This window comes from Adiantum capillus-veneris, chromosome 1, assembly GCF_014529385.1.
Source record: "Adiantum capillus-veneris isolate H3 chromosome 1, ASM1452938v2, whole genome shotgun sequence".
Classification (NCBI taxonomy): Eukaryota; Viridiplantae; Streptophyta; class Polypodiopsida; order Polypodiales; family Pteridaceae; genus Adiantum; species Adiantum capillus-veneris.
The window spans coordinates 184,829,710-184,846,204 of record NC_140931.1 but is presented as its reverse complement, the minus strand read 5'-3'; the positions used below and the strand labels follow the sequence as shown (position 1 = coordinate 184,846,204).

The window sequence follows — 16,495 nt, the reverse complement described above, 5'->3', positions numbered from 1 at the left end:
AGGATCCACTAATTCATGACCCTCTCTCTCTTCTCAAAATAATCTGCAACTTTTCCAGCTCTGACTCCTTGCTCTGCACCTGTTACACCTGAGCTTGCAGGTCTTCCTTAAAGTTTTTTCGTCAGCCCCTGCTCTACCTAGTCCTCGCCCCCTTACAATACTGCCCTCGCCCCTCACCCTCTATCATATCTGATCCCTCGCCCCCCCTATCTACATCTCGTCCCTACTACCTCACCCCCCTATACTGCTCTCACCCCTAATTCACCCCCTCCCTCACCCCCTACACACCTGCCCTCGCCCCCCCTTACCCACTCCTCGTCTCTTGCCCTCGCCTCTATCCAGCTCTCGCCCCCTTGTCCCTATTTAACCCTTGCCCTCCCACTATCGGCCCTACCCGCCTCTTCCCAACTGTCAGCCCTTGTGCACCAAACCGCCTATTGAGCCCTCCACGCCCCTCGATCCACACCCTTATTTAGCCCGTGTGGTTGCAGCGTTGCAAGTTGCAAGCAGGCAGCAGTTGCCAGCGTTCGTGTTCGTGTCCATCTGCAAATTTCACCCATCGCTCACTGTTTCATATTTTCAGATTTTTAGCAGATCAAGTTTTTGAAAAGTTCATACATCGCTCAGATTTTCAGCAGACCAAGTTTCAGCAGCACTAGAAATAGAAATCAGGAGTGTGCGTATACAGAATGTTGGCTGACTATATATTGATTGATGTATGATCTATGGGATATTTTGACATATGCTCTTATGCGGATTGATAGTATCTAGCTAGCTTGCAGTGAGGTAACTGTGTATGCTCTTGGGGTTTGAAGTATACTGCTATAGCTAGTCCGTCAATCAGTGTCATCAGGTGGCTATGGCAAGAGGCAAAAAACTGTTGTTGAGGAAAAGGCCTCAACCACATAGGCAGGCCAATTATGAAACTGAAGCGGCATCAGATCCTAGCAGCCACGGGGTCACGGATATGATGTCCAGTGCCCCATCTGACGAAAGTTACAAGGCCTCGGCATTAGATGCAGATTCCAGCTCAAGGTCAAACAGCGGTAGCGGCTCAGACAGTGGTAGCTCCAGTGCACAGGAGAAGGATCCAAAAGGGAAAAGGAAAGCAATGAGTCACCTGATCAGTCATGAAATTGCAAGGCCTGACAAAACAAAACACAAAACAAAATTTTCCCTCTATTTTCACATGCCATCTCTTACAGATGTTCTCTCATATGACCAATTGGACAACTTGGGTGTAACATCGCTAGCTGAAGCTGTCCTTCTTGATGACATACTTGTTGGCATGATTCACGAAATGCTGAAATTTTTTCCCAAAGTCAGAGAACACACTTTGACAACGGCGCGTCTAGAACATGCAATGGAGATGACCAACTTTCCCTCCTTGCAACCGAGTACTAGGTCATATTCAAAGCTCTCCAAAGCTGCTACCATACAGGCATGCAAGGCATTGTTCAAACCGGATCATCCGAATCTGCAGCATCACGAAGCTCTCTTAGCAATATTCAGATATTATTTTTTAGTGAGAGATGCTCAAGGACCAAAGGGGAAATACGAAGTACCTACAACATTCCCACAATGTGATGGTCTTTATTGTTTAATCAAGAATATACCTTATGGGTTTCATCAGATCCTCTTTACATCATTGCAGACCAAGGCGAAAAGGTTTAGAGCACAAGTGCAGTCACCTCAAACTAGCTTCCAATGTTTTGCTGCGCCACTGTTGGCTTGGGTGATAAACATCCACATCAACCCTCTTGAAGTGGATGAGGATGCAGCATTGCTATCGCAAACAAAAAGAAAGTATCTTGGCACAGATGATCAAAAGAGGAAACAAAAGAAAAGAGTCAAAGTGGTAAAAGATACGGTAGACACTACGACCTCTGCCATTTTCAGAGAGCCAGACTCGGGTGACGCATCCTCCATGACGTCCTTCTTCTACCTCTGTTCCCGTCTATACAATGCCAGAGGCCGTCGGGAGCTCCATTGTTCTTGGTACGCCCACTCCTGTTACTGAGGCGGTCTCTCTCTCCCAGGTACCTTTCCCTACTGCTCCCGTCTATACTCCTGCCACTGTTACCACACCCTTCTCACCACATGTGGTACCCTCGTCATTCTCTCCCATCTCCAACACACCCACTGAACCTGATACCACTGTCACCCCGACATCCACTGCAATGCCTCTTGGGCACCCTACTACTGCTATCACCCCGACCTCCACTGCCGTGCCTCTTGGGCACTCTACACCTCCAAGTGCTACTGATGCTTCTTCCAGTGGAACAGACTCTACCTCATTGTTCAGAATCTTTGAAGAGAACCTACAAGAGTCAAGAAATGCTATTGCAATGATTGAACTTGGTGCCGAGAAATTAGCAGCTACCCACCAAAAGCACTTGGCCACATATTCGGCCATGGAAGGTTGCTTGTGAGTTGCAGAGAGTACCATTCCTGATAGAGAAGCTACCATTTTCACCCTGCGTCAAGCTTTGCATATAAAGTCCCAGATAATTGATGACCTCAAAGCTCAAATGCAAGGATTTCGGGACATGCTAATCCAGGGGGGCATGGGGTTTCAGCAACAGCCTCAGGCTACCATGGGATACGGGTGGGCTCGTCCCGTGAGATCAGCACAGATGCCCATGGAATATGGAGAGCACAATCATTGACAGTTTTGGGGAGGTGCTCCATCACGGCAGCAGTTTGACTACCACCCTCAGGGATTTCAGCAGCCTGGCACCTTTGCCTCCTTGCCACACATGTCATCCTCACAGACGACTCCTTGTGACAGCTTCGCAGGTGCACATCGACATGGGTGTGCGAGTCGGTGGCCTCAGTACACTTCAGGCCTTATACTCCCATCCGCCAAGCAACAGGTGGCTGCTCCTTTCGCTGAGAGTCAGTTTGTGGAGAGCACTTATAGAGTCCAGAGTTTTCCCATCGATCTGATGGCTCCACCTCCAAAGTTTGATACTTCGGGTGCAGCAGTGGCCACAACTCTATCTCTGGGATGAAAGCATCAGGAGCTCACCATTGTATAGATGGAGTACCTAGTGGTTTTCTTTCACAGTTTTCCATTATTCCTCTCATCGAGACGGTGAGTGGTCTTGTGGCGGGCAACCTGTAGCAAGCTACAGTGTCACTTTCACAGGACACACAGTTAGTACAGTTGGTCTGGTCTAGTTCACACTGGACCGGCTCTCTGGGCTGGGCAGTGACACGTGGCAGGGATACGGACCATGGTCTAGTGGACATCGTGGCCAGGTCACCACCACCGCTCAATTTGGAGATAGACTTAGATGGCTGACATTTATGAGCCGTTGGTGGCTCTTTATGGTTGGACATATGAGTAGTAGTTGTTGGGTCATCATGATTATCTTCTTCATATATGGTCGAGTGTCGTCGTCTAGAGGGAGTACATACACACAGCACGTCTGCACCATCCCGGCACATCTGAGCCTCGACACCCCTACTGTACCCGTGAGTTCTGGGTTAGAGCTAAGTGTGCTGCCACACCAGAGTCTGTACTGGTTCCTTTGAGATAGTCGAGTCCATATGTTCTGGTCTGCTACTGTGTCTTTGTGTTGATTTGCTGTTATCTATTGTTTCCTGTGCTTTCGTTCTGTTTGAGTGAGATGTCACGCACATTGCACTGAGGAGCACCCATTGTAGAGAGCACGACGCACTATCCACGCTGCACAATCTCACCACCCACAAGGCATCGTTGAAGCTCCCGACACAACCGATCCCACTGACACTGAAACTGGGGTCCACCTAATCCCTGCAGATTCCATGAGACAATCCTCATAAAATCAGTGAGAGAAAACCGATGCTGCAACAGTAGCCAACCTCGCTATCTTCAAGGCTGGCTTGGATGGGGAGGAGTCCGCAATGCGCATTCGAGCAACTCCGAGATAGGCGTGTTGTAGAGACTGTCCAACCCAAGACCTTGCAAGAAGAGCGTGTCGTCCGTCGGGCTACCTCCTCTGTCCAGGAGTCCTCATGTATATATACATAGCATGGTGGACTCTGCGTGTCAACAAAAAAGTGCACCACAATGTGTCTACATCCTGTTGTGTCCGGAGGTGTCACCGAGAACATGGCCAACGACCACAAAGTCTGTACCAAATCTGTAACCCCCAAGTCTCCCGTGTGATGAGAGAACTTAAGAGCTTGAGCCTGAAGCCAATCCATCACAGAGTCCAGAGTCCACTCACACTAGTCTCTGCCACACAAAGGAAAAGAGAAACCAACAGCTATGTCCAAGGCCTCTATCCCTCTAATGGCAAGAAACAATACATGGACTCTGAAGCAAGCCGCCTCAAAGTCTAGTGAAGAGTGGCCGAGGAATCATGTGAAGTTATAGGCGAAGAAGTCCCACCGACGACGGATGTCGAAACTCGTCAATCCACGAGGGACTGCGGCAAAGGGTGACGTCTACACCAAAAGAGGGGTCCCTAGGAAAGTCTGCTCCTCTCTCGCCAGACGGCTCGTGGCAAAAGCACTGCCAAGAGAACTCCTAGCATATGATGAAGGTCCTGCCCCTTGAGCCGGCTGTGAGGCACGAGCAGAAGAGGATGAGGAAGCAGGGAGGCTAGTGGGTGGAATAGGAGGAGAGAGCGGAGTAGCGGGGGGAATGGGGGGAGGTGGAGGAGATATAGGCGGGGGGGAGGGGCTGTCGGTGGCGAAGCTGAGGTGGAGGGGATAACTATGGCCTCGTCCTGCTGTAAGGGGCCGAAATGGTTCCTTGTGGAAACCCACTGCTACTGGCCTGGTGTAGGACGACCACCGGGGGGGCCGAATTGGCGTGGTGGTCCTTGAGGACGACGACCATGGACCTACTGCCAGGCTCGGAGGAGGAACATGCTTGAGTTCCCTGTGTCTCTGTCTGCGATGTCTGGCCAGCCTTAGGACACTGGGCCCGGTCTATGCTGAAGGTCTGGGCCTCCTCCGTGGACATGCCTTTGCTAGATGGCCCATTTGTCGACAAATAAAGCACTAATTTGGGAGGCTCGAATACTCCACATTCTAGCGGAGCCAACCACCACTCACCCGAGGTAGTAGAACGACATTCGGGAGGGTGTGGGTGTCACGAACCAAAACACGTACTGTAGGTATGCCAACTGCCGTGCGAGGTCTCTCCAAGACAGTCACAATCTCTGAACCAATCCAGAAAAGGAGTGAGAGGCACTCTCTCCTCAGGCCTGGGAAGCAGACTGAGATGGGAAGGTTTGCCTCCTCAACAAGAACATCAGTAGCCGGATCAAATCCATGGCGCCGCTGCCAAAAATGAGCTCAAGCTGCTCGGATGGCCAGGGGGCTCATGGCAATGACCTTGGACGCCATCTCGGAAGACTCAAACTCTATCTAGTAGCAGGCGCGCCCGAGAAGAGGAATGTCGATGATCTTGCCCACCTCTACCAAAAGGCGGGCCTGGAGGAGATCTTGCACCTCCCCTCTGCTAGGTCTGGTGTTGATAATCTTGCAGATAATAGAGGTGGCCTAAAGACAAGCCACTGCCTCTAAGCTCACTTGCTCTGTCGGTGAAAGAGCAAGTCGGATGGTGGGTTCCGCGGGGTCGGGTGAGGGGGCTTCCGTTGAGTCAATCTGTGGCAGAGTAGAATCCTCCATCTATGGTTATTGCTACGACGGCGAACAAGAGAGGAGTGAATGCGGGACACGACAAGGTTGAAAGGCGGCGACCCTGCCCTAAGCAAGCAAGGGACAGGAGATAAGGAGGCGGGTTGGAGGGCGAAAGGGGGGGGTGGGGATTGGAGAGCTACGAAGACGAGTGGGAGAGGATAGCGCGCAGGCTAAAGCTAGCAGGCTGCATTCCATGAGGACTTTGTCTTTGACATCACTTGGAAGGAATTTCTTTGTAATAGCAATCCTCAAAGCTTTCCTAGTCTCGGAGCTTCACTTTGACTATGTAGGCTTGCCCACCATTGATGGGCCGGACTTTTGGAAATGCATAGAAACATTTCGGAGCCTTGAAGATTTCAAGAAATCTTCATCTTCAAAAGCCACGTCAAGTTGTTGGATAAAGGCCAACACTTTATCGGTTGCTCCGAAGGTTCCATCATAGGTAAGAAAGCTAATGTTCTTTCCTCCCTCTTTGAATTTTTTCAACATTCGTAACCTCTTCCATGTTGCATGGCTCCTCTGTTACCCCTTCTCTTCTCTCTCTTGGGTAGAGCAAGTCATTGTCCTCCGAGTCAGAAGATGTTGATGATGACGAGGAGGAAGAAGGTGAAGATGGTGAGTGCTTTCTTCGCTTCCTCTTGCTCTTCTTTCTCCCTTCTTTGAATTAGCATGGCAGGGAGTGCTTGATGACTTCCTCTTCTTTTTGAGAGGAGGGCGACAGGGCGAGGGCAGTGGGTAGCACAAGGGGGGGGTGAAGGGGGCAGCGATGGTGAAGGGAGCAGGGGTGCGCAGGGTGGGTAGCGAGCAGCGAGCAAGCTTTCAATCTCAATTACTTGAGGATAGGCCTCAGAATATTCTTGCTAGAGATGCACAATCATCAGAATAGTCTTATAGCTACCATGGAGGAACAACCCCAACAACACCGAGTTAGACAGAGACAACAGACAGTGAGGGCAATTGATATGTCGAAGCCACGTCCATCAAGAGCGAGCCCTACTAAAGGTTTCACCTTGAGAGGAGCATTGGAGGCTTGGGCCCGCTAGAGACTACGATACCTAGCCCACGGTGTCGACATTGGACTCTCCTATGGGCAGTAGAGATTAAACAATATACATGGCATAAAGAGAGGAGAGGCGTTGCCAGACCCCTTTCTCAACTCACTTAGAGCGACCATCTCATCGTTTCCCATGTATTTTATCCTTCACCCTAGCATATCCTCAAGAGGAGTATAGTTTCTTCCATAGGAATAGAAATTATATTGTACACTTTTAGTATGCTAGGGTTAGGATGCATTTAGAGCATGAAAGTTTCTATGCGGTGTGCGGTTTATGGATCACTTTCACTTTTGTAAGATGAGCTTTTATGAGTCATAAAAGCCATTGAAGCTAGTTGTTATTTTTCTTTTCATTTGATCACCCAAAGTGGAGCATATTGGAATGAAAACTCTCTCTCTCTCTCTCTCTCTCTCTCTCTCTCTCTCTCTCTCTCTCTCTCTCTCTCTCTCTCTCTCTCTCTAACGGGAAAAATCTTCTACTAATACACATCTTGAGGGGGCACCAAGGATAGAAGAAATGAGCACAATGAGCCTTCCTAAGAATACCTAGCGTGATGCAACAAATTGTAGCAAAGACTGCATCTCGCAGATGGATATCACACAAACAAGGCAAGCTTGCCCCACATGCACATACAATGCATACACCCATTTGCACACCCACACTCCAATGTATATTGCCTCCGTGATAGCCATATGTCCTCTTTTGTGTGCATAATCTCAATGCCCTACCATGTAACATGGCTAATATTTGGAAGGGATAAGCACCTCCCCCTGTGGGCCCTCTGGTGTGTCGAAAAAAAAAATCTCAATGCCCAAAAAGTAACACAGCTCTCCCAAATCCTTCATGTCAAACTCCTACTTTAAAAAGCTCTTTATATACTCAAATTCAGCCTCATGATTGCCACCAACAATCACATCATCCATAAGATGCATATGACCACAGTACTTGCCTCATTCTCTTGCACATTGAAGGAGTGGTTCACATCAGCAATACAAAAACCAAACATTTTCAAATCGACTGCACTCCTCTCATGCCATGCTTTAGGTGCTTGCTTCACGCCATAAAGTGTTTTCCTTAGCTTAGAGACATACTCAAGATGTCTCACATCCTCATGTCCTTGTGGCTGCTCCATATACACTTCTTCTTGCAATTCACCATGCAAGAACGCATTCTTCACATCTATCTAATGCAAATCAGTGCGATAATGGTATGGATAGTAGCCATCTTAGCCACAGGGTTGATTGTCTCCTCATAATCAATACCATAGCCTGTGCATAACCCTTTGCTACCAATCTAGCTTTGTAACTGCTCAAGGGCTTGCATAAGCTTGCACAAGCACCTTGAAATTTCCAAGAGGACAAACCAAAGGAGGAAACCCAAGTGCTGGAGGGCTCTCTCTAGACCTATCACATAAATGTCTCTTTGTGGAGGTCTTTTGACAAAAGTTTGAGACGATCTCTAAAGGCTTTCAAGTGAACCAAAAAAGTACCAACCTACAACCTCTCCCCCCGCTTCAAGAAAAAATCAAAGAAAAAAAATAAAATTGACTTTTCTCAAAACAGCATTGGGTAACTATTTCATGAAGATAATTCAAATTGATGTCAGTAAGGGTAGCTTGCCTTCAACCTTTGCACTCTAGAGAAATGTCGAACTCATCAACTAATTTGAACTTACAAAGGATCTTGGCTCCTGATGGTCACAATGAGTAGAACTGAAGTACAATGTTTTGCTCTAGAAAGCTGTGAGCTGCTAGACTTCATTAGAGACAGTACAGCAGCTAAGCTATTGATGTTACTTCATGACAGAACTCAGCTTCCTTACTAAAGGAGCTCAAAGGATGGAAAAACTTTCAGACCACTGAAGAATGTCCTTAATTCTGGAATAGAATCTTCAAACTCGCTCAACCCTAGAAAGAATCAGAAACTTTGATAGCTAAAGAGGAATAACATTGATCAGTAACAAGGGAGAGCACAATTTTATACCACATCTGATGTAAAGGCTATGAATGTAAAGGAGGCGGTTAATTGGCTTGAAAATTTGAAAGAAACAAGCGAAAGTAAGACCCAAGAAAGCCAGGCAGCAGATTGCTCAAAAAATCTTGTTTGCATATTTCTGCACTGTAACTCACATTGACACGAGTGAAATGTCAAGGACTGATGAACAAAAACCTAATTTGAGAGAAAGTGAATTTGAGATAGAAAACCTTATCATTTAAAGATTCGTTCTCTATTCTAAGCTGCTCATAATCAACAGCAAAGAGGGCGTCAGAAAGCTGGTCTTTTTTCAATATTGCTAGTTGTGTCTTCTTTAGTTGACTTGCAAGCTGCCTTCCTTCTATCCTAAGCCTTTCGATGTCCACATCTGCTTCAGTGTCTTTGTCTTGCAGCTACACATAAGGTCATACATCCATTACTTGATTGGTAAAAACATCTGCTGCAGCTAACGTCGTGTCTCTATTTGAGAAATGATATACCTCATCCAAAAGCTTGCTAGATAACCTCTTTCCCGACATAATATGTCTTGCATCCCTCGCAACCTGTACTGATAACAAAAGACCTTTACATATTAGCGATGAGATATGAAATACCACAAGATTCTGATCTAATGAGACTAAGCAATAGTAATCATCAATATGCCTATAAGTAATAAATTCCTATAGAAAATTTAAAAGGGAAAAAGCAATCAACAAGCATAATTCCCCCACATGTACAGCTTTCTAATACTTTGTCTACCAAAGAGGACGGAATGCTGCTCCGAAGTGAACTGCCTAAGGACATTGTTAGGGAGGCATGGATTGAGATCATGGGCTAGTAATATCTCATGGGGTTGCCGAACGTGATGGCTGACTGGGCATTTAAGAGGGGCACCCTTCTTTTAGTTATGTTGTGCAATCACTGCTTTGGGGAGTACCTGGCCCCACACTGAGGTATCGCTATCTCTCCCTTATATCGCTATCTCTCCCTTATATCTGCCCTTACTCTCCCCCTCTCCCTCAAAGATGGCCATCTTCTCCTACTGCTTGTAGCAAGAAAAGTGTGTCGTGCTCTCTACTTTGGGTGCTCCTCAGTGCAATATGCGTGAGACCTCACTCCAACAGAAAAGAAAACACAATAGAGCAATGGAACGAGCCACTCAAAGACACAACAACAGACTCAGAACTCGATGGAACTTGACTAAATCACTGAACCAGTACAGACTATGGCCGGCAGCTGTCACAGAAACTAAAGCGTGTACTTAATACTTTAAAACTAATTTACTATTTCGCGTGGAATTATGCACAACATAAAATTGGGAAAAACAATGTAGAAAATCAACACAGCACTAGGGACCAAAAAAATGGGTTGGTCCCCCCCCCCCCCCCCCCCCCAGAAGGAGATTTTCATTAATTTCTAAACTATTACAAGCATCTGAAAACCGGAAACAGAGTTCAATGTTCATGTCCCAAACATTTTTTTGATGCATAAAGATGCATGGTCTCATAAGCCTATTGGTTGAAATTCATCATACATGTAGCCGAGAACGGCTATGTCTGCTTTGAATTGGGATTTTCAGCGCGGGAGAGGCTTCTACTGATATCTACTCACGTAGGGGATGCCCACGCGAGTTCTCTTGGCTGAAATCTACTTCTAGAACTGAAATTTTCGTGGGCAGCCGGTATTCCGCTTGTCTAAGTTCGACTAATCCCCGCAGGGAAGCACACAAGCTCTTATGGCTGCACTCTACTTCCGCCGCGGGCTTCATAGCTCTGCACGGCCTTCACAAACTCTAGAGTAAGAAAATCGTGAAGAGAAAGAGAATGGGCTGAGCTGAGAGCTGAGAGAGGAGGCTCCTTGTGTGAGTGAAAATTGTTGAAGAGCACCACCAGGAGGTAGCGCTAGGCCTTTCTTATAGTCCTGCAAGGGAATTGGCCATTTGGGGCTGCATGAGGGGAGAGAGACAGAGATAGTAAAGATTTCCACACTCTCAGCAGTTTTCCAAACACTAAAGCTGAGTTTTTTAATATTAATTAATTATGGCTACGTTCAAAATGGCCGACCATTGTGTTTAAAGGTTTTTAATCTTCACACTTTAAAACAGGTTTTAAATCCCAGCTTTCTGGCCAATCTGGGGCATTATTGACCCGATTGATTTCATATTTCTTCTGACTCAGTCTGCCAGCTCCCGCCAGGTCGTATTTCCAATGTGTCCGGACAGCCACCACAAAAACTATTAAATTATAGCTTTTCTGAACGAACTCCGGACACCATCTTATTCATGTGCTTGTTCTGAACTATTCTGTTCTATGTTCGGCTACTACTCTACTTATCATACTATTCGGACACCATCTTATTCATATGCTTGTTCTGAACTATTCTGCTCTACATCCGGCTACTGTTCTACTTATCATACTATTCGGGCAGCTTTATCAAACTTGAGAAGAACAAATTGTTCTTCAGTTAGCTTGAGATCACGACGATGTTTATCTGCTGCTTTCTAATGCTTTTGTTGAGATCTAAGGATAGCACGTTTCACTTGAGTCTAAGCGGTATCTAGATCTTGAACAAATTCATAAGCTGTGAATATCTTATCCTTGGTGAGAAAGATTGGGGGAAGATGTGGTTTGCCATAGATAACCTCAAAAGGAGCTTTTCTTATAGAGGAATGTACAGTGTTATTATAGGCAAATTCTGCAAGAGGTAGATATTTATCCCATTCTCGTTGGTTATCTGAGACATAGAACTTTAAGATGCCTAGGATTGTGGAGTTAGTGATTTCACTTTGTCCATCTGTCTGAGGATGATAAGCCGAAGAAAAATTCAACTTAGTTCCTAAGTTCGTAAAAAGTGCTCGCCAAAAATTACTTGTCATTCGTGGGTCGCGATCACTTATAATCGTTTTGGGCATGCCATGATGCTTAAAAATCTGGCCAGAAAGATTTTGGCCATTTGATCAGCTTTAATGATCTTTCTTACCAGAATGAAATGAGCTTGCTTACTGAATCTATCTATGATAGTCCAGATTGCATCATTTCCATTTGGGGTTCGTGGTAAATCCATTATAAAATCCATAGCAATACTTTCTTAGGGTACCTGAGGTATCGGTAGGGACTGAAGCAAGCCAGGAGTCTTATGGTGATTATGCTTAGCTTTTTGGCATGGTACACATTCTCTGACATATTTGTCTCTCTCAGTTCACAGTGTTGGCAAAAATATCTTTCTAAGACCTATGTCGTGGACATTATGCCTCTGTGTGTGTAGAATTAGAAAGTGAAACATGGAAAGATAATTGGCCATCCGCATCTCTTTCTTAGACAACTTGCGTTGAGAGAGAAAGTATCAAAGACTTTGATAATCTGTCTTGATCGATAAAGCTGCTCCCATAAGGTAGTGTTTCCAAACATAATGGGCATGAATGATTGCTATGTGTTCCTTCTAATAGATGGAAGCATAAAACTCCGTATCACGTAGTCGTTTTCATAAGCTATTGTGTGGCCTTCTTGATTAAGAACCGAGCCAATGTAATCGCCTCAAGCATCAGAATGTACTTCAAATGATTTTCGGAGGTTAGGTACAATGAGTTAGGATCCATGGGTGAGAAGATACTTAAGCTTTTCAAAAGCTTCCTTTTGTTGTTTAGTCCCCCCATACAAAAGATATCTTTTTCTTTGTGAGATCATAGAGAGGTGCAGCTACATGAGCAAAATGGCAAATAAAGTGTTTGAAGTAGGAATAGAGGCCAAGGAAACTTTGGGCATCATGAATCGCAACAAGTTGTGGCAAATCTGAAATATCTTGACCCTTTGCTGGGTCCATGCGTACTTGATTATGGGAGAATGTATCCGTGATCGTGCATCTGTTAGGTGCAGCAGAATGAATGTTTGCGCTTTGCTCATGATGAGTGCTCCGAACTGTGCTCAAGGTTCCTTTTGTTCTTATGGAAGGGAGAGCCTTCCGTTCTTAACGAGAGAATGCTATGATCACAAACAAAGTGAATGGAAACTATGCGTGCAAGTGTATGAGACTGAGAGATAGAGAGAGAAGAGAGATACGACACCAGAGACGTTGTAAAACCCTCCTCCGAAGGCCCCACTCTCGTCGGCGAGAGTGCTCTACTTATGATTGCACAATCTGGTACAATGGTGATGCATGAGACTGATGCAAGTCTAGGCTATGTCGGCGATGACGAAGTCGACCTAAGGGCTGAAATCTGCAATCTTTCTACTACTGTCCAAAAACGCTATGGGCTGAAATTTGCGACTAGTCCAAAAACGCTGATTTGAGGGCTGTTTTCTGTGGGTCTTTGACGCTGAAAATCTGCAAGTTTACATCTGAAAACAGAGGTTCTTAAGGGCTGAAAACTGAGGTTATTACCAGGTTGAATCTGCTACTCATTAGGGCTGAATCTGCTACTCTTTAGGGCTGATCTTGATGGTCTTCTAATGCTGAAAATGGCGATGTCTACTACTGCAATTTTGAACGCAAATCCTGGCTGAGGAAATCTGTGGCGATGATCTCCTTCCAAAACGCTAGGGGATGGGAAGTTCTGGCGATGGCAAGATCAAAACGCTAGGGATGACTGCTTGTTGGAAAACGCCAGTGATGGGGATCTTTGCTTGGAGGGAAACCACCAAGGCTTGGTCTTGCTAAGAAGTTGCCTGTTGAGCAAGGTGCTCCTGCTGCCTCTTCTGCCATTTAGTGCTAGCTTTGGTTTGCTTATATACAAACTAACTCAATTTGCCCTACCTACTTTCCAACAAAAGTCGCTTATAAATAAGTAGTGAAAAATGTCAAAAATAGGTAAAATAGGCTAAATGCACTGGAAAATTCCCCTGAAGGATTCTGATGGATTCTGATGAAAATGCTTATGATCATGCTATGTGCAACCAGAGGATATGCATCTACACTAAGTGACTGGGCATGCACGGTCTACGAATAGACTCACAAAAGTGCCAGATCACTTCTAGATCTAGACTGACTGGACTTACTGAACCTTGATTATGTTGTAGCTTGTCCACGGACACATAGGGTTGGATGTGTCACGTGACATCCCCTCCTTTTCAAAGTGAGGTACTAGTACCGAACTGTATGGCGTCGAGGGAGATCGCCAATAGCATCCGGAATCCTGGAAGGGACTCTTCGCCGGCCCACTCTGGTGTGTGGGTCGTGCAATACTTGAACTTCATAAAGGTCTGCAACGCTTGCTTCTTTGGGCCACGCCTAAAGCGACACAGAGTCTTCTGTGGCTCCTTCGCTGCTTCAACTTCGTCTAGAGTCATGCTTCTTTCGTCTTCAAGAATCTCCATGGCTGAAAATTCCTGAAACCATTTCCAACACAAAAACATGAACATACCTATTCCATGTAAAGTGAGTGGAAAAAATCTTGTCTTCCTCAAAGACTGTGCATGCAATATTGATGAACAAATAGACGGAGTGCTAAACCGTTCACCACACACACGCAAACAATGAGATCGAATCTTTCTCTTAGGATCTAGAGCAATCAATTGTGGCAATTCACAACGGAAACGCCCATGCTTGGTGCTCATACTTTTATGTGCTCTTTCTACAATTGTGTCGTGCCAAGGAAGAGACATGGAATGTGACTTCCTTACATACATACTTTTTAGCTTTTCATGAAAAACCCTCATACATTCGTGCTCATTCAGTAGTGAACCGTGCTCAACGTACAATATGTCATGCCTAGTAAAAGGGATCACATAAAGACACTGACTAAAATACAGGAAAAGATCACGAATGAAACACTCGTACAATGCGTGCATATCAATCATGCGAACACATAATACTTCCTGTGAGGGTTCTTTGGACCTAGGCTCAAGAGCCAAGATCGGTTCTTCTTGAAGGGGTTCTTGGGACCTAGGCTTGAGAGCCAAGATCGATCCTTCGTGATTGATCGAATCTGCAACGAGGTTAGCTTCGCTAGAAAAAGCATCAACTAACTCATCATCCTTGTGAACAATAACATCATCTTCAGGCAACTCATCATGCTTGTGAGAAATCACATCTTGATCGTGCAAATCATCATGCTGGTGAGAAATCACATCTTGATCATGCAAATCATCATGCTTGTCATTGGCATCCAAATCATCATGCTTATCAATATCATTCAAATCATCATGCTTATCATTGTCATTCAAATCATCATGCAAATCATTGTCATTCAATTCATCATGCTTCTCACAATCATGCAAATCATGTGTGTCATGCTTTGGAGAAGAAGAGAGTGAGAGAGTCTCTGTCTCCTGAATCTCTTGCATTGGTGCATGCACTTGAGAAAAGAGTCGCAAGAACTCTTGCATGTGTCGGTGCGCTGTTGTCTTGCTTTGGCTGCTGCAATTCTTTCTTGGTGTTTGCGCTCCATTTCTGCTCTTCTTTCTGCGTGTCTGCATTCCATTTCTGCCATTCTAACTTCCTTTCCATAAACATCTGGTCCAAAGCCTCCATAGGAGTTAGTGCAATCCTTGACGTAGATGGAAAAGGGGGAGGGTCGGAAAAACCTTTTGGTGGGGAAAATTCTTCTTCGCCTCTCTCATGCTCATCACCTCCAAGCGAAGTATCCATTCCGCTTCGAGTGATGACCATCCACTGAAGTCGTGGTTTCTTGTAGGTTCGTGTGGTCTTAGGTTCTTAAGTTCACGAGGAACTTGGATTCTTGCGGGTCTTGGTTCTTGGGGTTCTTGAGTTCTTGAGGTTCTTGAGCGTCTTGAGGTTCTTGAGGTTTTCTTTCGCTTGCATTTGTGTTCGAGAAGGATCTTCTCTTCACTCAAGTTCTGCTCTTTTCCGCGGGCGCACCCCTTGGCGGCCTTGCGCTCACACCAAGGTTGCTTTTTCCCACCTCACGTCGATTGGCCGGCCGCTAAGTGCACGGTCCGCTCTCAATGAGTGAAAAGAGACACAAGGGGAGGCTGGACAAGCCCTTCTTTCTTGGGATTCCTGTCACTCTTCAAAAACACGATTAGGAATCAACACGCCCAAGCGAACTTGGATTCGTGCGATCGCAACAAGAAAAAAAAATAAAATATTGTGATGCTTATGGTTCTTTCCTTGAGAGATATAGAACACTCCCAAAGCTCTGATACCAATGTTAGGTGCAACGGAATGAATGTTTGCGCTTTGCTCAAGATGAGTACTCCGAACTGTGCTCAAGGTTCCTTTTGTTCTTATGGAAGAGAGAGTCTTCCATTCTTGACGAGAGAATGCTATGATCACAAACAAGTGAATGGACACTATGCGTGCAAGTGTATGAGACTGAGAGATAGAGAGAGAAGAGAGATACGACACCAGAGACGTTGTAAAACCCTCCTCCGAAGGCCCCACTCTCGTCGGCGAGAGTGGTCTACTTATGATTGCACAATCTAGTATAGTGGTGATGCATGAGACTGATGCAAGTCTAGGCTATGTCGGCGATGACAAAGTCGACCTAAGGGCTGAAATCTACAATCTTTCTACTACTGTCCAAAAACGCTATGGGTTGAAATCTGCGACTAGTCCAAAAACGCTAATTTGGGGGCTGTTTTTGGTGGGTCTTTGACGCTGAAAATCTGCAGGTTTAGGTTTGAAAACAGAGGTTCTTAAGGGCTGCAAACTGAGGTTCTTACCGGGTTGAATCTGCTACTTATTAGGGCTGAATCTGCTACTCTTTAGGGCTGGTCTTGATGGTCTTCTAATGCTGAAAATGGCGATGTCTACTGTTGCAATTCTAAACGCAAATCCTGGCTGAGGAAATCTGTGGCGATGATCTTCTTCCAAAACGCTAGGGGATGGGAAGTTCTGGCGATGGCAAGATCAAAACACTAGGGATGA

The 16,495-nt window shown here is 45.7% G+C and overlaps 1 protein-coding gene across 2 annotated transcripts in view; it reads right to left on the bottom strand.

Annotated features, from left to right (window-relative positions):
- The window catches only part of LOC147466149 (uncharacterized), a 103,961-nt gene that overhangs the window by 37,373 nt on the left and 50,093 nt on the right, over window positions 1-16,495 (bottom strand). The window contains exons 7-9 of one of the 2 annotated variants that reach the window (XM_086524411.1): window positions 9,172-9,234; window positions 8,902-9,084; window positions 8,681-8,815 (exon numbers count right to left, since the gene is read on the bottom strand). In XM_086524411.1, the coding sequence (XP_086380537.1) occupies window positions 8,681-8,815; window positions 8,902-9,084; window positions 9,172-9,234 (381 nt within the window). The remainder of the gene's footprint in view (window positions 1-8,680; window positions 8,816-8,901; window positions 9,085-9,171; window positions 9,235-16,495) is intronic. The other variant, XM_086524414.1, reaches the window with a different exon arrangement.